This window comes from Pristiophorus japonicus, chromosome 9, assembly GCF_044704955.1.
Source record: "Pristiophorus japonicus isolate sPriJap1 chromosome 9, sPriJap1.hap1, whole genome shotgun sequence".
Lineage (NCBI taxonomy): Eukaryota > Metazoa > Chordata > Chondrichthyes > Pristiophoridae > Pristiophorus > Pristiophorus japonicus.
The window spans coordinates 176,130,971-176,154,707 of NC_091985.1; the positions used below are offsets into that span (position 1 = coordinate 176,130,971).

A 23,737-nucleotide genomic window follows, 5' to 3' on the forward strand; every position below is an offset into this window, starting at 1 on the left:
GAGGACACGAAGAGGCTGCAGGGCGACTTGGACAGATTAGGTGAGTGGACAAATACATGGCAGATGCAGTATAATGTGGATAAGTGTGAGGTTATCCATTTTGGGGGTAAAAACACGAAGGCAGAATATTATCTGAATGGCGGCAGACTAGAAAAAGAGGTGCAACAAGACCTGGGTGTCATGGTTCAACAGTCACTGAAAGTGGGCATGCAGGTACAGCAGGTGGTGAAGGCGGCAAATGGTATGTTGGCCTTCATAGCAAGGGGATTTGAATATAGGAGCAGGGAGGTCTTACTGCAGTTGTACAGTGCCTTAGTGAGGCCTCACCTGGAATAGTGTGTTCAGATTTGGTCTCCTAGTTTGAGGAAGGACGTTCTTGCTATTGAGGGAGTGCAGCGAAGGTTCACCAGACTGATTCCAGGGATGGTTGGGCTGTCATATGAGGAGAGACTGGATCAACTGGGCCTTTATTCACTGGCGTTTAGAAGGATGAGAGCAAGAACTCATAGAAACATACAAGATTTTAACGGGACTGGACAGGTTAGATGCAGGAAGAATGTTCTCGATGTTGGGGAAGTCCAGAACCAGGGGACATAGTCTTAGGATAAGGGGTAGGCCATTTAGGACTGAGATGAGGAGAAACTTCTTCACTCAGAGAGTTGTTAACCTGTGGAATTCTCTACCGCAAAGAGTTGTTGATGCCAGTTCATTGGATATATTCAAGAGGGAGTTAGATATGGCCCTTACAGTTAAGGGGATCAAGGGGTATGGCGAGAAAGCAGGAAAGGGGTACTGAGGTGAATGATCAGCCATGATCTTATTGAAAGGCCTACTCCTGCACCTATTTTCTATGTTTCTATTTCTCAAAAAATTTAAGAAACGTTCCATTAAGATGCATTTTTCCTCTCCTTCACCTTTCTCACCTCTCTGACGCCATTGTCTTTCTACCTGGCCTAGGCTCTTTGTTGCGCTCCCTGATGCCAGACTGACAAGTTTACATAAGTATTTTCCATTATAAATGTAGACGTAGGAACTTATAATAGAAAAGTTGGTACAAAATGTGTAACAAAAATGTAATAAGGGAAGCCACAGACAGGAAATGTGCAGAAACAAGACTTTTAATGTATTCTAGATATCAGTATATGTTTGAACAAATCAGGCTGGCCCTGCTGATGGTGGGAGAAAGTTGGAAAGAGAAATAGAACAGGATGGTGATGAACAAAGATTTTGTTGAAGTGGGTATTCTGATTTGAGAACACCCACATCTACACACTGGTAAAAGAAAGCACTTTGAAGCCTTTAGAAACTGAAATAACACTATCTCAGTCAGATAGAATATGCAGAGAACTACATATAAATACTTGAATTGTCCTTTAGTACAAGAATAAAGGATCCAAAAGGCAAAAAAAGCAATTTAACATCTATTGACTTTTTAGGCAAAATGGCTAGAACAAGGTCTTGTTTTATTTCAAACACTGGCACGGATGTTGAATAATCTCTGCTGCATTACTGGCATTCCAATCTAGTAACAAAAAACAAGCTGAGTTGCCAGTCATTGATGAACAGTTTGAGGTCCAAAAATCAAACAGCAAAGACACTATTCATTTTCTTTCAATAAAAAAAATGACCTTTTCAAAATAAAGTACATTTCACTTCCTGAAGAGAAAGATACAATCTTTTTTTCATTAAATTATATTAGGACCAATTTTCTCTCTGGCGTTAGCACAGCTTTAATGCTTGTGCTGCTCATGGAGAAAGCGAATGCTGTTTATTCAAGTTCAGCTTGGACAGCAACCTTGCATTATGTCTCCACCAGTGAAACCAAACTGGCAGAACACAGAAGTGGTACTTATTTCAGGATTCAAAGGGTGCAAAGTTTGCAAAAACCGGTCAAATGTTTTCCTTTGAGCAGCTGAATTTTATGGCCTTTATAAAAGTTTGATTCTGTTTATTACATAGAAACATAGAAAATAGGTGTAGGAGTAGGCCATTCGGCCCTTCGAGCCTGCTCCGCCATTCAGCATGGCTGATCTGATCTTGCACTCAGCTCCACTTCCCCGCCCACTCCCCATTAACCTTGACTCCCTTATCGCTCAAAAATCTGTCTATCTCTGTCTTAAATATATTCAATGACCCAGCCTCCACAGCTCTCCGGGGCAGAGAATTCCACAGATTTACAATCCTCAGAGAAGAAATTCCTCCTCATCTCAGTTTTAAATGGGCGACCCCTTAATTTGAAACTATGCCCCCTAGCTTTAAATTCCCCGAGGAAAACATCCTTTCTGCATCTACCTTGTCAAGCCCCCTCAGTACCTTATATGTTTCAATAAGATCATCTCTCATTCTTCTAAACTCTAATGAGCATAGTCCCAACCTACTCAACCTTTCTTCGGAAGTCAACTCCTTCATCTCAAGAATCAACCTCGTGAACCTGTTCTGAACAGCCTCCAATGCATGTATATCCCTCCTTAAAGAAGATCAAAACTGTACGCAGTACTCCAGGTGTGGCCTCACCAATACCCTGTACAGTTGTAGCAGGACTTCTCTGCTTTTATACTCTGTTCCCCTTGCAATAAAGGCCAACATTCCATTTGGCTTCCTGATCACTTGCTGTACCTGCATACTAACTTTTTGTGTTTCATGCACAAGGACCCCCAGGTCACTCTGTGCTGCAGCATTTTTGCAATTTCTCTCCATTTAAATAATAATCTTTTTTTACTTTTCCTCACACTTTCCCACATTATACTCCAACGGCCAAATGTTTGCCCACTCCAGCTTCAACTGCTCGAGCTCCGCATTTTGGAGCTGGAGCAGCGGGTGGAGTCAATAAGGTGCATCCGCGAGGCTGAGAACTACGTGGATAGCACCTTTCAGGAGGTGGTCAGTTTAAAGGCGTGCAGGCAAAGGGGAAGTGGTAGGAATGCTAGGCAGGTAACGCAGGAGTCTCCCCGTGAGTCCATCTCACTTTCAAACCGATATTCACTTTTGAGTACCGGTAAGGACGATGGTGCCTCTGGGGATTGCAGCCAGAGCCACGTCCAAGGCACCACGGGTGGCTCAGCTGCACAGGGGGGAGGGACGAAGAATAAAAGAGCCTTAGTGATGGGAGATTCTATAGTTAGGGGAAAGATAGGTGTTTCTACAGCCATAGACGTGACTCCGTGACTCCCGAATGGTTTTGTGCCTCCCTGGTGCCAGGGTCAAAGATGTCACAGAGCGGACGCAGGGCATTCTGGGGGGGGGGGGAAAGAGGGTAAACAGCTAGAGGTCGTGGTCCATATCGGGACCAACGACATAGGTAAAATAAGGGAGATGAGGTCCTACAGGCAGAATTCAAGGAGCTAGGAAGAAAATTAAAGGGTAGGATCTGAAAGGTAGTAATCTCCGGTTACTACTGGTGCCACGTGCTAATGAGTACAAGAATAGATGGATAGAGAGAGTGAACACGTGGCTGGAAAATTGGTGCAGGAGAGAGAGCTTTAAATTCTTGAGGCATTGGGACCACTTCTGGGAGAGATGGGACCTGTACAAATCGGACGGGTTGCACCTCAACAGCGCCGGGACCAATACCCTCGCAGGGAGTTTTGCTAGTGCTGTTGGGGAGAGTTTAAACTAGCTTGGCAGGGGGATGGGAACCTGAGAACAAATTCAAAAGGGAAGGAAGTAAAGCAGAAATTGGATAGCAAGAATCTAGAAAGCAAATCTGTTAGACAGAGAAAACAAGATTTAGTAAGTAGTAAGCAAGGAGGTCTTCCTGTGTTAAATAGTATATACTTTAATGCAAGGAGTATAGCGAATAAGGCAGATGAGCTAAGAGCATAGGTAGACACTTGGGAGTATGACATTATAGCCATTACAGAAACATGGCTGAAAGAGAGGAAGGTTTGGCAGATCAATATTCCTGGTTACAGGATTTTTAGACAAGATAGAGAGGGGGGTAAAAAAGGAAGGCGGGGTTGCAGTACTGATTAAAGAAGCTATTACAGTGTTGAGGAGTGATGATATGTTAGAGGGATCATCAAATGAGGCCATATGGGTAGAATTTAAAAATAAAAAAGGGGCAATCACACTGCTGGGCATGTATTAAAGACCCCCAAGCAGTGGGAGGGAGATAGAGGAGCAAATATGTAGGCAAATTGCTGTGAAGTCTAAAAACCATAGGGTAGTAATAGTAGAGGATTTTAACTATCCAAATATTAAGGGTATAAAGGTGCGGAATTCTTGAAATGCATTCAAGAGAACTTTTTTAGTCAGTATGTAGCTAGCCCAACACGAGTTTTGGGGAATGAAGCTGGGCAGGTTGAAGGTGGGGGAGCACTTGGGTGCCAGTGACCATAATTCAGTCAGATTCAAGTTGGTTATGGATAAGGACAAGGATAGGCCTGGAATACAAGTCCCGAATTGGGGAAAAGCTAATTTTGCTAAGTGAAGGAGTGATTTGGCCATAGTTGACTGGAAACAGCTATTTGTGGGTAAATCAGTGTCGGAACAGTGGGAGGCATTCAAGGAGGGAATCCGGAAGGTACAGGCCAAACATGCGCCATTAAAGAAAAAGGCTGGGAATAATTCTAGAGGCCCCTGGATGTCTAGGGACTTACAAGGGAGGATAAAGAAAAAAAGGGACGCTTATGTCATATACCAACGGCTAAATACTATAGAATCTTTAGAGGAATATAGAAAGTTAAGAGGCAAGATTGAAAAGGATATTAGGAATGCTAAGAGAGAACACAAGAAATTCTTGGCTAGTAAAATTAAGGAAGACCCTAAGATGTTCTATAAATATATTAAGAGTAAGAGGTTAACTAAAGGAAGGGTAGGGCCTATTAGGGACCATGAGGGTAATCTTTGTGTGGAGGCGGAAGATGTTGACAAGGTTCTTAACGAATACTTTGCAGCTATTTTCACAAAGGAAAGGGGCAATGCAGATACTGCTATCGAGGAGGAGTGTGACATTTTGGATGAAATAAATATAGTGAGCGAGGAAGTATTAAGGGGTTTAGCAGCTTTGAAAGTAGATAATTCCCCAGGCCCAGATGAAATGCATCCAGGCTGTTGAGTGAAGTAAGAGAGCAAATAGCAGAGGCCTTGACCATCATTTTCCAGTCCTCTTTAGATCTGGGCATGGTGCCGGAGGATTGGAGGACTGCTAATGTAGTACCCTTGTTTAGGAAGGGAAAAAGGGATAGGCCGAGTAATTACAGGCCTGTCAGCCTAACCTCAGTGATGGGAAAATTATTGGAAAAAATCCTGAAAGACAGAATAAATCTACATTTGGAAAGGCAGGGATTAATTAGGGACAGTCAGCACGGATTAGTTAAGGGAAAATCGTGTTTGACTAACCTGATTGAATTTTTTGAGGTGGTAACCAAGAGGGTCGATGAGAGTAGCGCGTACGATGTAGTATATATGGACTTTACAAAGCTTTTGATAAGGTCACACATGGTAGACTGGTCAAGAAGGATAAAGCCCATGGGATTCAGGGCAAAGTGGCAAGTTGGATCCAAAATTGGCTTGGAGGTAGGATGCAAAGGGTAATGGTTGATGGATGTTTTTGTGACTGGAAGGATGTTTCCAGTGGGGTTCTGCAGAGCTCAGTACTGGGTCCCTTGCTTTTGTGGTATACATCAATGATTTAGATTTGAATATAGGGAGCATGACTAATAAGTTTGCAGACGACACTAAAATTGGCTGTGTGGTTGATAATGAAGAGGAAAGTCATGGGCTGCAAGAGGATATCAATCTACTGGTCAGGTGGGCAGAGCAGTGACAAATGGAATTTAATTCAGAGAAGTGTGAGGTGATGCACTTTGGGAGGGCTAATAAGGAAAGGGTATACACATTAAGCAGTAGGCCACTTAATAGTATAGATGAACAAAGGGACCTTGGTGTGCTTGTCCACAGATCCCTGACAGTAGCAGGCCAGGTGGATAAGGTGGTTAAAAAGGCATACGGAATGCTTGCCTTTATTGGCCAAGGCATAGAATATAAGAGCAAGGAGGTTATGCTTAAATTGTATAATACTTTGGTTAGGCCACAGCTGGAGTACTACATGCAGTTCTGGTTGCCGTATTATAGGAAGGACATGATTGCACCAGAGAGGGTGCAGAGGAGATTTACTAGGATGTTGCCTGGAATGGAGAATCTTAGTTATAAGGACAGATTGGATAGGTTGGGTTTGTTCTCATTGGAACAGAGGAAGTTGAAAGGAGACCTTATTGAGGTGTACAAAATACTGAGGGGCCTGGGCATAGTGGATAGTAAGGGTCTATTTCCATTATTGGAGGGGTCTATTACAAGGGGGCATAGTTTTAAGGTGGGTGGTGGAAGGTTTAGATTTCAGGGGGAGCTTCTTTACGCAGAGGGTTGTGGGGACCTGGAACTCGTTGCCTGAAAGAGTGGTGGATGCAGAAACCCTCACCACTTTTAAGAGATGGTTGGATGTGCACTTAAAGTGCCGTAACCTGCAGGGTTACGGACCTAGAGCTGATAATTGGGATTAGACTGGATGATCTTTTGTTGGCCGACGCAGTATTAATGGCAAGTACGGCAGAGAATCGAATACGGCCAGGGTGATCTCCTGGACTAGTGTCGATCGCCTGGATGGGTCAGAGAGGAATTTTCCCAGATTTTTTTCTCCCTAAATTGGCCTGGGTTTTTGCCTCTCCCAGGAGATCACATGGCTCCGGTTGGGGAGGAGTGTAGAATGTTTCAGTATAAAGGGTGTCGCAATTGTGTGAGGCAGACTGGTTGGGCTGGATGCTCTTTGCCTTTCCGTCATTGTTCATAGGTTTATATGTAACCTTCAGGGCTGCTGACCAATGGGCCGTGCAGCTCTTTGCGCCGGCGTGGACACGATGGGCCGAAATGGCCTCCTTCTGCGCTGTAAATTTCTATGTTTCACTTAGCCTCTCTATATGCTTTGCAGATTTTCTGTGTCCTCCTCACAACTTGCTTTCCCACCCATCCTTGTATCATCAGCAAACTTGGCTACATTACACTCGGCCCCTTCATCCAAGTCATTACTATATATTGTAAATAGTTGAGGCCCAGCACCAATCCCTGTGGCATCTCACTAGTTACCATTTGCCAAATGGAAAATTACCTATTTATCCTGACTAACTGTTTTCTGTTGGTAATTGCAAGGGGTTGGGGGGGGGTGGAGTATAAAAGCAGAGAAGTCCTGCTACAATACAACTGTACAGGGTATTGGTGAGACCATATCTAGAGTACTGTGTACAGTTTTGGTCTCCGTATTCATGAAGATAGGTTGAGTAGGTTAGGCCTATACTCATTGGAGTTCAGAAGAATGAGAGGTGATCTTATTGAAACATTTAAGATAATGAGGGAGCTTGACAAGGTGGATGCAGAGAGGATATTTCCACTCATAGTGGAAACTAAAGCTAGGAGGCATAGTCTCAGATTAAGGGGCCGCCCATTTAAAATTGATGAGGAGGAATTTCTTCTCAGAGGGTTGTAAATCTATGGAATTCTCTGCCCCAGAGAGCTGTGGAGGCTAGGCCTTTGAATATATTTAAGGCGTAGACAGATTTTTGAGCGGTAAGGGAATAAAGGTTTATGGGGAGAGGGCAGGGAAGTGGAGCTGAGTCCATGATCAGATCAGCCATGATTGTATTGAATGGCCAAATTGTATTGAAAGGCTTGAGGGGCCAAATGGCCACCTCTTGCTCCTATTATGTTATGTCTCAGAAGAAGCCTATGACATTTTTTTGGGGTGGGGGGGGACTTCGACCTTTGAACGTAATTGTTTAACTGAAATTGACTTTAGATCTTTAGCTTAAGTCACAGTCCTAGCACCATATGGAGTGGAAACAACTCTCATCAATCAAAGCTAAATTAATCTCATGGGGCCCTTTGGGTGATTCTTTGCTTCACAATTCAAAATCTCTGGGGTCATATCCAGAGTTATATGTTCTGAGCAGCTTCCGTAAAACAATAATGCAAAACATCCGGCTTTACTGCTCGTTGTGTGGAACAAAAATTAGAGCCCGTTAGTTAACTGCTAACTCTGCAAGAGCCACATTCCCCAATACCTTCCAGTATCTTCTCCACACAAAAGCTTTTAATTCAACACCTCTTAAAGTTGCAGAGTTGTGGAATTCAGAGTCCTAATTCTAATTGCAATACAGAGGTAAAAAAACAACTATTTCTAAGTTTTAAATATTAAATACATTTTATTGCACATCTAAAGGTCGACAAAGTGAAGTGACTTGGATTAACTGACCCCGAGAGCGTGACAGATTGGAAAAGATCAGTTAAACCATTATAAGAGCCATGCAGATTAATGACCAACTTCATACATGTTCACATATTAACTTTCCACTCTTTTGCATTCAGCAACTCGTCCAGCCAAATGCTCCCAATGGGGTCTTTGGTTTCAAAAAGGTATTTCAATGATCAGACTCTCTAAATTTGTCTTTCTCAGCTGTTTGAGAATTATGAGGCTCATCTCTCTGGACAGGCAGCAGCCTGACTGAGCAGAAGGGCTCAGAACTGTTCCTTGACATTTCTTCCACTTATCAGAAGCCACACACTATTGACTTTTCACACAGTCATGAGCAGATTGGCGATCCGAGGCTTGTTTACAGTGTCGTTGACAGTTTGATGACAAGGTGGATCGGGATTGATCGCAGAAAACGCCTCACTGTTTAGACAAGTTGCATCAGTAAAGAAATCTGTTAATGCTCGTGTTTAACAGCCACGTCTCAGTTTCTATTCATAAAAATCAGTATCTTTTGTTTTTTCGTCCCAACAAAATAAGCCAGTGCATATTTGGAATTCTAGTAAGAGTACATTTTTTGCTAGATATGTGCAATAAGTCAAAATACAAATGTGATATTAAACAAAACCAAATATTTCATTTTAGGTGCAGCTCAATTTATTTCCAGCTTTATTTGTTATTATTGCATTGGAATGCATAAATCATGCAACACAGAAGGTGGGTTCTCTGGTTACTGATCCTGCTGCCCGTGAAAGCAGCTTATCCCTCGTAAAACCCTTCATAATTCTGAACACAATCTCTTTAATAGCACTGTTTTTATTGTCTGTAAAATGCTCAAGCAGTGCGCTGTGACTATTTCAGTACCATGTATTCTTCTCAAATCCTTCACTAATTTTAAAATTGAATAAATGGATTTAACATTGTCTCTGTATCTGCACACTGGCTTAGACAGGTTCTTAATGAAGCTGAACATAGGGTAAGGGGTGTGGCACATAGTTACAAAAATTATTTACTCTCAAAATCAGTTTTGTTTTCAATGCTGGTCTTAAGTGCAGGATGATAAACCTCTGGAGCTTAATGTCAAATTACTGTCGTGTGACATGGGGAAGGAGACAGAATACACGAGGGAAAACATTGCGCACTTTGAGACTTTACATCGATTGGAAACTATAAATTTATCCTTTTCTCAGTTGGTGGATCAACTAGATTGTTACAATGTTACAGCCTGTATACAAGAGAATGAAAATTGGATGTAGGGGTGTCTGGTGTGATTGGAAAAGGTATTGGCCCAGAATTTGCTTAAAAAGATAATGGCGTGTAACCGACACACGCATTATTAATGTGCAAATCAGCTGGCACCTTGTGGCAAGGAAGAGATACCCTGTCAATTGCAAATCACCACATGTTGCTGGCCGATTTGCACCACTCCACTGTTAGCTTCACGAAAATGGCATTCGCCCTTAACCTCCGTGATTTTCATGAAGTTTGCAAATTACTTGCCCATTAAACTCACCACAGAAAGCGAAGTATAGTAACTAAAAGCATATGTACCCTTTTAACAATGCGATAATAGGTAATAACTGGCAATCAACCTCAGAAAGCAAACAATCGGGGTCACAATCCTTCAGCTAGCAAATTGTCGTTAAAATTTCTTTTTTTTTTAATTATTTTTCCATAGTCTCTTTTTTCCTCTCTCTCAATCTAATCTTTCTTTCCCTCTCTTTATTTCTCTTTCTGTACCAGATTTGACATTGAATTCACCCACTCTAATTCACCCTCCTTCTCAGTCCTTCCTGTGTGTATTTCTCAATCCTTCAATCTCACTGTTTAAGGAGATGCTCTGTTGGTCCCGTCGTTCACCAAGGTCCCAGATGCCCCGTTGCCCTCGCTGCGCCATTGTCCACACACACTTCCAGCAACTTTGTGGGTAAAACATTTTGGAGCTGAAGGGTGCAGGAACAAGTCTAACTAAACAGGGCAACCTGCGAGATCCCCGGCTCCAGCAAATTCTGCGCCATTATTTTAACATTTCCCTCCACAAGTAACATTCTGGGAAGGTGTTGGCCAAAGTTTGTGGGGCGGGGGAGAAAAGAGGATCGGAATAAAAATGGAGGGAGGACAGAAAGGGGAAGACGGGGGGGCAGAAGAGACAGAGAAAAGACTTACATTTATGTAACGCCTGTCACGACCTCAATGTCCCAAAACGCTTTAAAGTTGATGAAATACTTTTGAAGTAGACACTGTTGTAACGTAGGATACATGGCAATCAATTTGCACACAGCAAGATTGCTTAAACAGCAATGTGATAATGACCAGATAATCTTTTTTAAATGGTATTGGTTGAGCAATAAATATTGGCTAGCACACTAGGAGTAATTCCCTTGCTGCTCTTCGAAACAATGCCACAGGATCTTTTACATCCACCTGAGAAGACAACATCTCACCCAGTGCAACACTCCCTCAGTACTACACCAAGTGTCAGCCCAGATTATGTGCTCAAGTCTCTAGAGTGGGGCTTAAACACGCAATCTTCTGACTCGGAGGATAGAGTAATACCACTGAGCCATGACTATCACTTAAATGGGGACGGAATGAACAAACTTGCATTTATATAGCACCTTTTACAAACTCAGAACATCTCACAGCCAATTAAGTACCTTTGCAATGTAGGGAAACGTGGCAGCCAATTTGCACACAGCAAAATCCCACAAATAACAGAGATCAAATGATCATGTTCTAGAGGTGTTGCTTCAGGGAATACATATTGTCCGAGACCCTCGGCGAACTCCCCTGTTCTTGTACGAGTAAGTGCTGTGGGATCTTTCATGTTCAGCCAAGGGGCGAGATGGGGCCTCAGTTTAATGTCTCATCCGAAAGCCATCACCTCCAAGAGAGAAAGGCAGGCAGGTAGGCTTTTTTCCCCTTCTCACTCTAATTTTATTTTCTATTCTAAAAGTTGAATTTTGAAAGCAAACAAAGCCTCTGAGGGAAGCAGACAAGGAGGGGACAGGGGAGAGACTGCCCTTTAAACTCATTTCAAGTTAAGAATGTAAAAGGGAAATAAGAAATTTAGGCAACTTTTTTGAAATAAGAGGGTGATACAACTTTGAAACAGATTGCAATACCAGTTGAGGTGATGGAACACCAAACCAGATCTAAAGGAGAGCTGCATTAATTACCGTGATAAATTGGATACAGAACTATTAGTTCTAGAATCACAATAAGGAACCTAATGAGAAGTTCCGGCAGGCTGGATAAATCGATGGTCCCTTCTCCAAAACATTACTATGTTTCTGGAAATACCACAGTTAAAATGGAAAATAGCTCAATGGAAAAAAAATCAAATTTACCGTGTCTGCAGCCAACAAAACTTGCCCACTGCTAAAGTTTACAAAGTGAATCCCAGCCTCCCAGGAACCAGAGACACTCAGTCCAAGCCCACCCAAGAGAACACCCACTGTTATACAAAACCACACAGCTTTAACTTTAAAACTAAGCTTAGTCATTTGTACCATTGTCTTCCATCAAAATATACCAATGCAACCTTCTGCGTCATACTAACCTTTATTCCCAGGACGACTGACTGCTTTCCCTACGTTATTCCTGTGATGTTTCGTCGACATGCGTTTCATCTGCCGCTGGGTACTAGGTGGTGAAGTTCCGTAAAAACCTTCAAGGTTAGATTCATCAGAACAATCATCTGGCTCAATATCTTCAGAAGCTACATCACCTGATGTTTGGTCTTCCCTGAGAAAGGAAAAATAAATTACCCAAGTTGTTCCCCAAACTATATATATACATGAAAAAAACCAACTTATTGTTGCTTTGAGCAAGACTTCTATAACTACCCTGTGGTGTTAAGAACACAACATAACCAGGTTCCCAAACCACAGTATGTGTTTGGGTAGAGAATAACTTTGAAATTGGCAATTGAGCCAGAGGAAACAGCATTCCCTCTGGCTCAAGTGAAGCACAAATTTGCATGCAAACTTACAGATTACATGCTATACATATTTTGTAAATGACAAGAACATTGGGGGGGAAAAAAAACAAAGAAAAAAGTGTGTCCAAATAATGAGAAATCCCAGTTGGTACTAGAGATATTGCACAAGCTGAAAAAACAATGATTAATCACTGTTAATTGTATAGTATATTTCAGTAAAACCTACATTTACTGCAGCAAGCCATAGGCAGCCTAAAAATATCTCTGCACTCTTACCAGTAAATAAATGCAACTGGGTAATGATCCAACAGAGCAGGAAGAGGCAAGCAGGGCAGGAAACATCAGTGTAGCACTCTCAAAGCGGGTTTTAGCACTGAATGAGACAGAGGTTGACGACACCTCGGGGGCATACAGTCTAGGGCACATCCACATCATCATGGGGCAAATGACTGCACAGTTATGGGCTACGGACCAAGAGCTGGAAAGTGGGATCAGTCTGGACACCTGTCGGCCAACATGGACACGATGGGCCGAATGGCTTCCTTCTGTGCTGTAAATTTCTATGATTCTACGATTCAACGATTCAAAATGTCTAGACATGCAGTGGTCATAGGGGCCAGGTTACACCTCAACAGGGCTGGGAGCAATATCCTCGTGGAGAGGTTAACTAGTGCTCCAGGGGAGGGATTAAACTAATTTGGCTGGGGGAGGGGCAGCAGGATAAGAAGAACATAAGAAATTGGAGCAGTAGGCCATACGGCCCCTCGAACCTGCTCCGCCATTTAATAAGATCATGGCTGATCCGATCATGGACTCGGGTCCACTTCCCCGCCCACTCCCCATAACCCCTTATTGTTTAAAAAACTGTCTATTTCTGTCTTAAATTTATTCAATGTCCCAGTTTCCACAGCTCTCTGAGGCAGCGAATTCCACAGATTTACAACTCTCTGAGAAGAAATTTCTCCTCATCTCAGTTTTAAAAGGGCGGCCCCTTATTCTAAGATCATGCCCTCTAGTTCTAGTCTCCCTCATCAGTGGAAACATCCTCTCTGCATCCACCTTGTCAAGCTCCCTCATAATCTTATACGTTTCGATAAGATCACCTCTCATTCTTCTGAATGAATCATCAGAGATGAGAAACAAGGTGCCTAGAGGACTGGGAGAGACAAACACCATAAGATTAAAGGGTATTTCCAAAATAGGACAGATCAGACGGGCAAATGCGAGGTAGAGTAGGATGAGTTTGGTGTGCATAAAAGCATAGAGCATGGCAAATAAAGCTGGTGTGCTGAGGCACTAATTGCCACATGGGATTATGATATACTGGCAATAACAGAGACCTGCCTCAAACAAGGGGAGGATTATGAATTTAATGGCCTGGATTTTGCAGGACCGATGACAGTGTACACAGTCTGTATGCCACCGTAAGTCTTCAGAATGGTCCCGCAAGGTCTGCGTCTCCAAATGCATGAAAATCCGGAACTTGTGATCTGTCAAGTTTCTCCTTGACAGATTGCCCGCATGCTCCCCAAAAGCACTTCGCTGGCGCAGAGTTGGCTATTTGCCCAACTACTGCACACAAAGCCATTACGCTTGGAAAAAGTGCATTCTTCTAATAAGGCCTGCTTTTACAAAAACACTTAAAATTAGTTCATGTAAATTTTGGGTCAGAATAAAAAGTTTTTATTATTTTTCAAAACATTAAATTTATATTTTAAATGCTTAATCAAAGGGATTTTAATTAATTTTGAACGTGGGAATTTAAAAAAAAATTAAAATTGTGATTTATTCAGGAACTTCTCATAAGCTTATGAGGAATCCCCCTTTCTAATTGGTTGGCCTGGCCCACGCGATCCCAGAGTCGCATCCGAATCGCCCGTGTCCCTGGAACCTGTGGGCCTTTACACAGGCGTCCCAGGACCCAAAGTCTCTGAAGCTCCAGAGACACCAGGTACTTTTCGGATTTTTTTTTCAGGTCAGAGGCATATTCTTCTGCTACGGTTCCGACTGCAAGTTCAGGGTCAATTCTTCTGGATACAAGATATTCAGGAAAGATAAAGATAAAAAAGGGAAAGTGATGGCAATATTGATCAATGATACTGTTGCAGCATTGGAAAGGGATGACTATCTTGAGGGTTCAAAGACAGAATCTATTTAGTTAGAATTAAGGAATAGAGGAACTATTATATTGCTATGGTATATTATATACCATAGGCTGCCAAATAGTGGGAAACTGACAGAGGAACAGATTTGCATAATGCATAATGGGAGACTTCAATTATTCGAATATAGACTGGGAAAATAACAGTGTAAAGGGCAGAGGGGGAGAAATTCCTGAAATGTGTACGGGAACTTTCTTGATCAGTATGTTTCCAGCCCAGCAGTGCTCGATCTCGTTCTGAGGAATAGGGAGTGTGTTTCAGTGGAGGAGCATTTGGGAAACAGTGATCACATTTTCATTAGGTTTAGAGTAATTATGAAAAACGACCAGGATCAAATGTGAAAATACTCAACTGGAGGGGGGGCTAATTTCAGTGAGTTGTAAATGGATCCGGCCCAGGTGGATCGCAATCAAAAATTGCTCAGCCAAACACTAATTGAACAATGGGAGGCCTTCAAAGAGGAGATGGTTCAGGTACACAATAGGCACATTCCCACGAGGGGGAAAGGAAGGGCATCCAAAGCTCAAGCTCCCTGGAGGAGTAAAGATCTCAAGATTAAAATGAAACAGGAAAGGGAGACTTATGGGACCCAAGTTTCCACACGATAAAAAAAGGGCGCCCCACCGAGCTGGGCGCCCGTTTTTCGCGCCTAAAAAAAAAAAATCGCGATTCTGGAGCGTTCTGCAGCTCCTTGTCTGCCTGGCGCGGCGCCCAGGGGGGGCGGAGCCTACACTCGCGCCGATTTTGTAAGTGGGAGGGGGCGGGTACGATTTAAATTAGTTTTTTTCCTGCCGGCAACGCTGCGCGTGTATGTTGGAGCGTTCGCGCACGCGCAGTGTGAAAAAAACATTGGCACTCGGCCATTTTTGTAGTTCTTTGTAGCTGTTTAATTTTTGAAAATTTTTTTAATAAAAGCACATTGCCATCAGCACTTGCAGCCTTCTCACCGTCTCCTCCCGCCCCCCCCCGGCGGGAAGAACGGGCGCCTCTTCCCCCTCCCCCCCCGCGGGAAGAACGGGCGCCTCTCCCCCCGCGGGAAGAACGGGCGCCTCTTCCCCCCCCGCGGGAAGAACGGGCGCCTCCTCCCCCCCCCCGCGGGAAGAACGGGCGCCTCCTCTCCCCCCCCCCCCCCGCGGGAAAGAACGGGCGCCTTCTCCCCTCCCCCCCCCCCCCCCCGCGGGAAGAACGGGCGCCTCCTACCCCCCCCCCCCCCCACCCCGCGGGAAGAACGGGCGCCTCCTACCCCCCCCACCCACCCCCACGGGAAGAACGGGCGCCTCCTACCCCCCCACCCGCCCCCACGGGAAGAACGGGCGCCTCCGCCCCCCACCGCGGGAAGAACGGGCGCCTCCGCCCCCCACCGCGGGAAGAACGGGCGCCTCCGCCTAATGGGAACACAGTTATTTGGATACACTAGAGAAGCTGGAGCTGTTCTCCTTGGAGCAAATCTCAGAAGAGGAGATTTGCTAGACGTGTTTATAATCATGAAGGGTTTAGATGGGAGTAAATAAAAATAAACTGTTTCCAATGGCTGAAGGGTCAATAACAAGATGGCAGAGATTTAATGTGATTAGAAAGAGAACCAGAGGCTACATGAGGAAAATCTCTTTTACACAACGCGTGGTTAGGATTTGGAATGCACGGCCCAATAGGCTGGTGGATACAGATCCAATAGTAGCCTTCAAAAAGGAATTGGATAATAGTTGAAGGAGAAAAAATTGCAGGGGTATGGAGGAAGAGCGGGGCGTCAGACTAATTGGATAGCTCCTCAAAGCCGACAGCCGCCTTCTGTGGTGTACCATTCTCTGATTCAATACTAATAGGATAGTCAAAGGGTGGAGTCGATTAGGAAACAAGAAGGAGGAGATCATCTACATGGCTGATGCACTAAATAATTACTCTGCATCTGTCTTCACTAAAAACGATGCTTCCAATGTCATGGTAAAGAAGATAGACGAGAAATTAAATAGGATAAAAATATAAAGAGGTACATAAAAGGTTGAAAAGGTGAAACTTCTTCACTCAGAGAATTGTGAACCTGTGGAATTATCTATCACAGAAGACTTGGGAGACCCTGGGAATCATCATGAGTCAGTAAACATTGAGGAGATACCAGTAATTGGAAATGGGTGGATGTGGTACCCATATTCAAAAAGGCTAACACAGGCCAGTACAGATCTCATTAGTCTGATCAGACTACACCTTGAGTATACGGCCAGTTCCGATCACCAAGAGACAAGAGGCACTGAAGTACTGAAGACTTGCAAAGAGCCATGAGGCTGATCCCTAGTGTAAGAAGTCTCAGTTATACAGAAAGATTAGAGAATTTTGGGAATGTTCAGCCTAGAAGGAAGGCACCCGAGAGACGATTTGAAAGATATAGAAGATTGTTAAAGATTTTAAAAAACCAAATTAACTCAGAATACTTGAAATTAAACTATGGGAGCAGAACTAGGGTACACAGGATCAAACTAACATTTAGGAAATTCTTCATCACACAATGTGATCAACATGTGGAACAGACTTCCAGATAGATTAGGGGAGTCTAAAACCCTGGAGTCATTTAAGAAAGAATTGGATGCTCTAATGGAGGGACATTAGGATCTCTATCTATATATACACACACATTAAGATGGGCCAAATGACCATCCTCGTCTATAATTATCTTGTGACAACTCCCACAATGATAGCCTCAAGCATCGAATGTTAATGGCTATTTAGAAACACGCACAAACCCACAACACAACGCAAAATAAAAAGAGGCAATCCAACCTTTCCATTAAGTGCAATAACCAGCAGGAACGTACACTTCACTTACAATGAAGGGTTAGAGTGCTACTTGCACACCATGCAACAAGAAACCCAACCGCACCAGATTCAAAAACTGTACAAATCAAGAGTTGCTTTTGAATTTTTAAAAACTATAATTTTGAAATTACAGGGTATATCCAATTGAAAAATTGAGCTCATATACTGCAGGTAAAACACTGCATATAAAATTGTTGCTTATTTGACACCGATTTGTAATGAGGCGTTGGCTGTCTTCCCTCACTCTCCCGACTCACTAGGCTTCAGATGTGAGCTGAAACAATGAACGTCAGCAGATTACCTGACCCTGGGATGCACCACAGCAATACCCAGCCCTGTCCCTCACTGGATCATCTGCACACATTCATTTCCCCATATTGGGGTGGGGGGGTGGGGTGTTAAGGGTGGCATCTCCCACTGATTTTTCCTTATCCTAATGTCGGAGAAGCAAAAAATACACATTTGAAAGAATTTAAAAAGGAGCATTACCAAATATAACATTGGTGTACATTGTGGCCGTATCAGTGTGAATTTCAGCATCAGTACCAACCACCAAAATAACGCAGGCGTTTTAAAAAAATATAGATTCAGTTTATAATACGCTACAAACAGTTCTTTTAAACAAAAAAATATTTTAATTAAAAGGAATTTTAAAAAGATAACCTCATATTAACCAGATGAAACTTGCTGTTCATAAGCTGATGAAATTGCATAGGGCTAGACTTTCGGCATCTTTACGCCCAATTATCGCCCGTTTTTAGGTTTTTAATGCCATTACTGCCCATTTTTAGTCTCCAGAGGAAACTTGCGCCGACTTACCACCCATATACCGCCAGCGGTATTTTCGGCGGCCTGTTACCGCCGGCGGTAAAGGGAGCCGCCCGCCCACCATTTGCAGTCGCTTTTCCATGGACTTCGCCGAAATACCATCCTGAAAACAGTGCACTTAACTGCCCCTAACCCAGCGCTATGGACACCATTTTGAAATCGATGTATTTTAAGGGTGTTTCAAATCAATACTTATAATTTGAGGGTATAGTAGAGTATCTGCTTTAATTTTATAATTGTTGAAGGAAATTTGAATAATTTTTGACAGTTGAGACTTTTAAAGAAATGGGGCCTGCAATTTCTCAGCCAGTACTGCTAATAAAATTACATGCTGCAGAATACAGCTGGAAGACGGTTTATTGAAGAGCATTATGTGCCCAAAGAGGTGGCAGACTGCTGCGGAGGAGGAGGAGACGTTACACCCAACGCAATTACAGGGATAAACGATCATACCTGGACTTGTCCGATAAAGCGCGCGTTAGAAGGCTGCGCTTCCGAAAGGAGGTCATCAGTGTGATATGCCAGCTAATTAAGGGAGACATGCAACCACCAATTCCATCAGGACTGCACTGCCCGTTCAGATTAAGGTCACTGCGGCATTTTCATTCTATGCATCGGGCTTCTTTTAGGCTTCAGCTGGCGACATTTGCTGCATCTCTCAGCACGCCACACATTGCTGCATTCGGCAGGTGACAGAAGTGTTTGTTTTTATAACAAGGTTTGGCTTTATAAACTTCCCAATGACCAGGGAGGCAGAGTGAGAGTGCTTTGGGTTTCACGAGAATAACAAACTTCTCTAAGGTCCAGGGTGCAATAAGACTATACACACATCGCCCTGCGAGCACTGAGGATGCAGAGGTGTTTCGGAATCTAAAGGGATTCCACTCCCTGAATGTGCAGCTCGTTGTCGACCACAATCAAATAATCATGGCAGTAAATACCAATTTTCCAGGGAGCATTCATAATACGCACATCTTGCATGAGAGTACTGTCTCCGACCTCTTTAAAAGTCAGCCACAAGGTCAATGTTGGATGCTTGGCGACAAAGGATACGGACTCGCCACCTGGCTCTTGACCCCCCCCCCCCCCCTCTGTAAGCCCCAGACAGGTGCCGAGCATCGCTACAATAACAGCCACATGCAATATCTTCAAAAAGACAATTGGAGTGCTGAAGCAGCGCTTCAGATGCCTGGAGCACTCTGGAGGCAACCTACAATACCACCTCGGAGCAGGTCGCGGAGTTCACTGTGGTGTGTTGCATGTTGCACAACTTGGCAATCAGAAGGGGATAGGAAATGCCACAGGGCAGGACTACCTCAGAACATAGTGGACGAGGCAGTTAGAAAAACGGAAGGGGAGGAAGAGGAGGTCGAGGAGTCTGGCCATGAAACCATCCACCCCTACACTGCAGGAGAAGCCCTGCAGCAGTTACACAGCAGAAAAACTGTTAAGTCAGAAGCTCATAAATGAACGATTTGCTTGAACGATTAAGAGTTCAGTTAAAACCTTAAAATGCTCATTGTTTTCAACCCTTGTATTGAGTGTTGACCCTCATTTAGTAAGTGAGTGAAACACGGCACAAAAATTAAGTTCAGTAAAATTTTATACATTTTTAAAAAGCTTTTTTGCAAAGTAAATTCATAAATAATAAATAATTCTTAAAAGTAAATTTTGAATTAAAAAAAATTTACAAGATTGAAAAAAGTAAACATTAAACCCACAACACCCAAACAGTAAACAATTTTTCATAACAAAAAAAACAACGCCCCACTCCCAAATAACAGTAAAAATAGTAAGCATTTTTTCAGTAACACCCACAACGCCCCCCCCCCCCCACAAACAGTAAACAAAATAATCAATTTTTTGGGGATATTTTCCTAATAAACAACCCCTCCGCGTCCCCGCCCAACAAATCTACCTGCGACTATCGCCTTCCCCCTCCCCCACCTCACCCCCAAAAGCTTTTGGGATTGACCCCTACCCCTACCCAAGTAGCGACCAGTGCGTTGTGCAGCAGGGCGCCCCGAGTGCAGTAGGGGGGGGGGGGGGGTGACGGTGTGGGGAATCTGGAGAAGGTGTAGGGTCTGATGACTGGTCTTCGGAGTCAGAAGTATCGCCATGCTCCTGACTCCCATGTGCTGTCGGCAATGGTGGCACGACAGCTTGGGGTTCAGTGTTGTCCGCCGATTCCAGCGGCTGCCGCAAGGCATCCACGGAATCGGTGATTGGCCTCATCACCGCAATCAGCGCCGCCATGTCCTCCGATTGGCGCGCTGCAATGATTTCTGCGAGTCCACCTATTGCCTGGAGGAGCTCTCGACCTATGTCGATGCTCGCCCCTAGACAGCGCAACCATGTCCAGTTTGGCGTCTGCCTGTCTCGCAGCACGCCTCCCCTGCCGAATCAGCCTCTGCGGATTAGGCACGGGGCCTGTAACACTCAGTGAGCCCTGCTGCACACCGCTTGGTCCGGCCACTCCAGCTGAGGAAGAGGTGGTCACAGGCATGAAGAACCCTCAATGGCCGTCCCCCTTCCACTTCCTGGGGTGGGTCGGACACGATATGCTCATCATCCTCCTCCTTCTCCTCTGTGCTGATAAGTACGACTGCGTGCTCCTGTTCAGCTAGAAAACAAAACAGAAGAGGTAAGCAGAAGGGCAAGGGAGCGAGGGAGGGTCAGGGTGACATTTTAACGCTTACATTGCACGTACATATGAAGAGGCACGACATTACTGCATTATATATCACCGAAAGATACTACATGCAATGAACATGAACAGAATTTACAGAGACTGCATGGCATTATAATAATATTTCATGATGGTACCAGCATTACATTACAGTTTATACATTATATATTATGCACGGTCCGGGGATCATGCATGACTTAGGTGGCGCCAACACCGGATCTGTACCACCACGGGTGGCCAAGCGATCATGTGCCCGTGAGGGCTGTGGCCCACTCCTCCAGGTCTGTGAGCTCTTCCAGCTCTGCAGGACCTCCTCCCGTGCTCCTCCGCTCGCCTCTGTTAAAAGCAATTTTTTTCTAAAAACATGATAATAGCATAGTATAAGATAATTGCCCAGGTACTAGTACCCACCTCCAATGCGCCTTTTAACACTGTCCCAATAATTCACTGATGCATGATGAACACATCTTATTAATTACAGGAAAACAATACAGCATCATTGATGGAGGTAATAATGTGTAACTCCAAGTTTAGCGAGATTAACAAATTCACAGTATGGCAGTTTTACATTTTAAGTAATGAATCATTGCATGACTAAAGTTATTACTTACTCTTGAAGCCGAAACAATGTCGTTCCAGCGCTTGCGGCATTGGTCTGGCCTCCGACGGACCTCGGCAACCGCCTCGGCAATCTCTGCCCATATTCACTGATAGATGAGGGTGGGGGCTGGGCTTGCCACGCCACAACCACCCCGGGTCAATCGGTCCCAACATGCCTCCACTTCGTGGACCAAGGCAGCTTGGGCGTCCACCGTAAAGCTCTTCGCCCTCCTAGTTTTGCCTTGGCCTCGACCTCCACCCTGACTATTAATTGTTCGGCCATTTTTTGATGGTTGGGTGATTATTTTTATATTAATATTTTTTTTGAGCTAAAGAAGTCTTTTTCTTCAAGATATGCAAGTTATGACTATTTATCCCAAACAGGCTACTTGCTCCACGATTTTGCCTCTCCCTTCCTCAACTGCACATGCGTGGGCTGACCCACCCCCCGAAACAAACGCAGGGGGGGGGGGGGGGGAATTACACACGCGCAAAAAACAAAAAATTGCACATGCGCAAAAGAAAAAAAAACTCGCGCATGTGCAGTACGGCCATTGTAGATGAAACCGGCCTTACACGAGGGATGAGACTGCCTGCTGCCGCACACTACCTCCACCGCCAGGAAGAAAAGAGGCGAAACTAGCAGCTTTTTATCTCAGCGGTAATTGGGCGGTGTGGGTGACTCGATAACTTCAGACTACCCGATTACCGCCGGGATACAGGCGGTAGCAGCAGCAAATGGAAAGTCCAGCCCATAGAATTTACAGCAAACAAGTCCTTCAGCACAACAGGTTTATGGCAGTGTTTATGCTCCACACGAGCCTCCTCCCACCCCATTTACTTGACCTCAACCTATCAACATAACCTTCTATTCCTTTCTCCCTCAGGTGTTTATCGAGCTTCCCCTTAAATGCATCTACACTATTTACCTCAACCAGTCCACGTGGTAGCAAGTTCCACATTCAAACCAGTCTCTGGGTGTAACCAAACCTGGGAGTATGCTCCCAAGTTTGTAGAACTGTTACCTTCCGCGAGAGGTGGGCGCCAGATTGACTGGAGTGCATCATCACCCCCGCCAACAAAATTTTAATTTGACAGTGTTTTTTTTGTTATTTTGTCGGTTCATAAGAAATAGGAGCAGGAGTAGGCCACCTGGCCCCTCGAGCCTGCTCCACCATTTAATAAGATCGTGGCTGATCTGATCATGGACTCAGCTCCACTTCCCTGCCTGCTTCTTTAATAAGGGGGCACTTGATTTAAAGTTTTATATTAAAATAGTTTTAGAACTGAAGCACTTGAGTGGTTTAGCCAGTCACGTGATGTTCCCAAGACTCAATAAAACCCCAGCCAGTTGGGTTCGGGGAATGCTCGATGAAGCAGGTGGTTGTGAGTCTGGTGGATGAACTGGTAATGTGTAGTGTGATTGTTAAACTTTTGCTAATAAACCAACTAGTTCTTAATAGCAATGTGTTGTTATGGATTCTTAAGCAAAGAACCCATGAAGCAAATACGTTACACTGGGTAATGAAGTTTCTCATGAATTCCTTATTGGATTTATTTATGACTCTTGCATTTATATCCCCTAGTTCTGGACTCCCCTACGAGTGGAAAGATCTTCTCAATGTCTACCTTATCAAACACCTTTGTAATTTTAAAAACCACTGTCACCCCTCAGCCTTCTCTTTTTTTTATAAAAGAGAAAAGACCCCCTCGGCTGTTCAGTCTTTCCTGATTGTTCTAACAGCTCAGTTCTGATATCATCCTTGTCAATCTTTTTTGCATCTCATCCAGTCCCATTACATCCTTTTAGTTTCGACATGATTTGCTCCTGATTTTTAGGAGCAACTGGTGTAGAACGGAGTATCTTAGAAATCGGAATTCTCGTCATTTAGTTTGCTCCAGTTCTAGTCAGTTAGAACAGTTTCACTTTGGAACAGAATTTTTTTGTCAAAAGGGGGCGTGTCCGGCCACTTACGCCTGTTTTCAAAGTTTCGTCAGTGAAAACTTACTCCAAACTAACTTAGAATGGAGTAAGTGAAGATTTTTGTACGCTCGAAAAAACCTTGTCTACACTTTAGAAAATCAGGCGTAGGTTACAAATCAGGCATAGGGAATGGGGGGGGGGTTTAAAAGGGAAGTTTACAAACATTAAACACTTCAGTTTTACAAATAAAGAGCCATCATCAATAATAAATGATAAATACATCAATAAATCAACCAATAAATCAATCAAAAAAAATTAGTAAGAAAAATTATATATTTTTTTTTAAATAAATAAAACATTTTCTACTTACCGACTGCAGCACTGGGAGCCCTCCAACAGCGTACTGGGATGCCCCCCCCCCCCCCCCCCACCCCCCCACCCCACCCCACCCCCAGTGTGTCTCTGTCAGTGTCTCTATCTCTCTGTCTGTCTGTGTGTGTCTCTCATTCTCTGTCTGTCAGTGTCTGTGTTTCTGACAGCGAGG

The 23,737-nt window shown here is 43.9% G+C and overlaps 1 protein-coding gene across 3 annotated transcripts in view; it reads right to left on the reverse strand.

Annotated features, from left to right (window-relative positions):
* map3k4 (mitogen-activated protein kinase kinase kinase 4) overlaps positions 1–23,737 on the reverse strand; it is a 259,054-nt gene that overhangs the window by 165,488 nt on the left and 69,829 nt on the right. For all 3 annotated transcript variants that reach the window (XM_070890163.1, XM_070890164.1, XM_070890165.1), the window contains one exon: positions 11,802–11,986. In XM_070890163.1, coding sequence (XP_070746264.1) covers positions 11,802–11,986 — 185 coding nt within the window. The remainder of the gene's footprint in view (positions 1–11,801; positions 11,987–23,737) is intronic.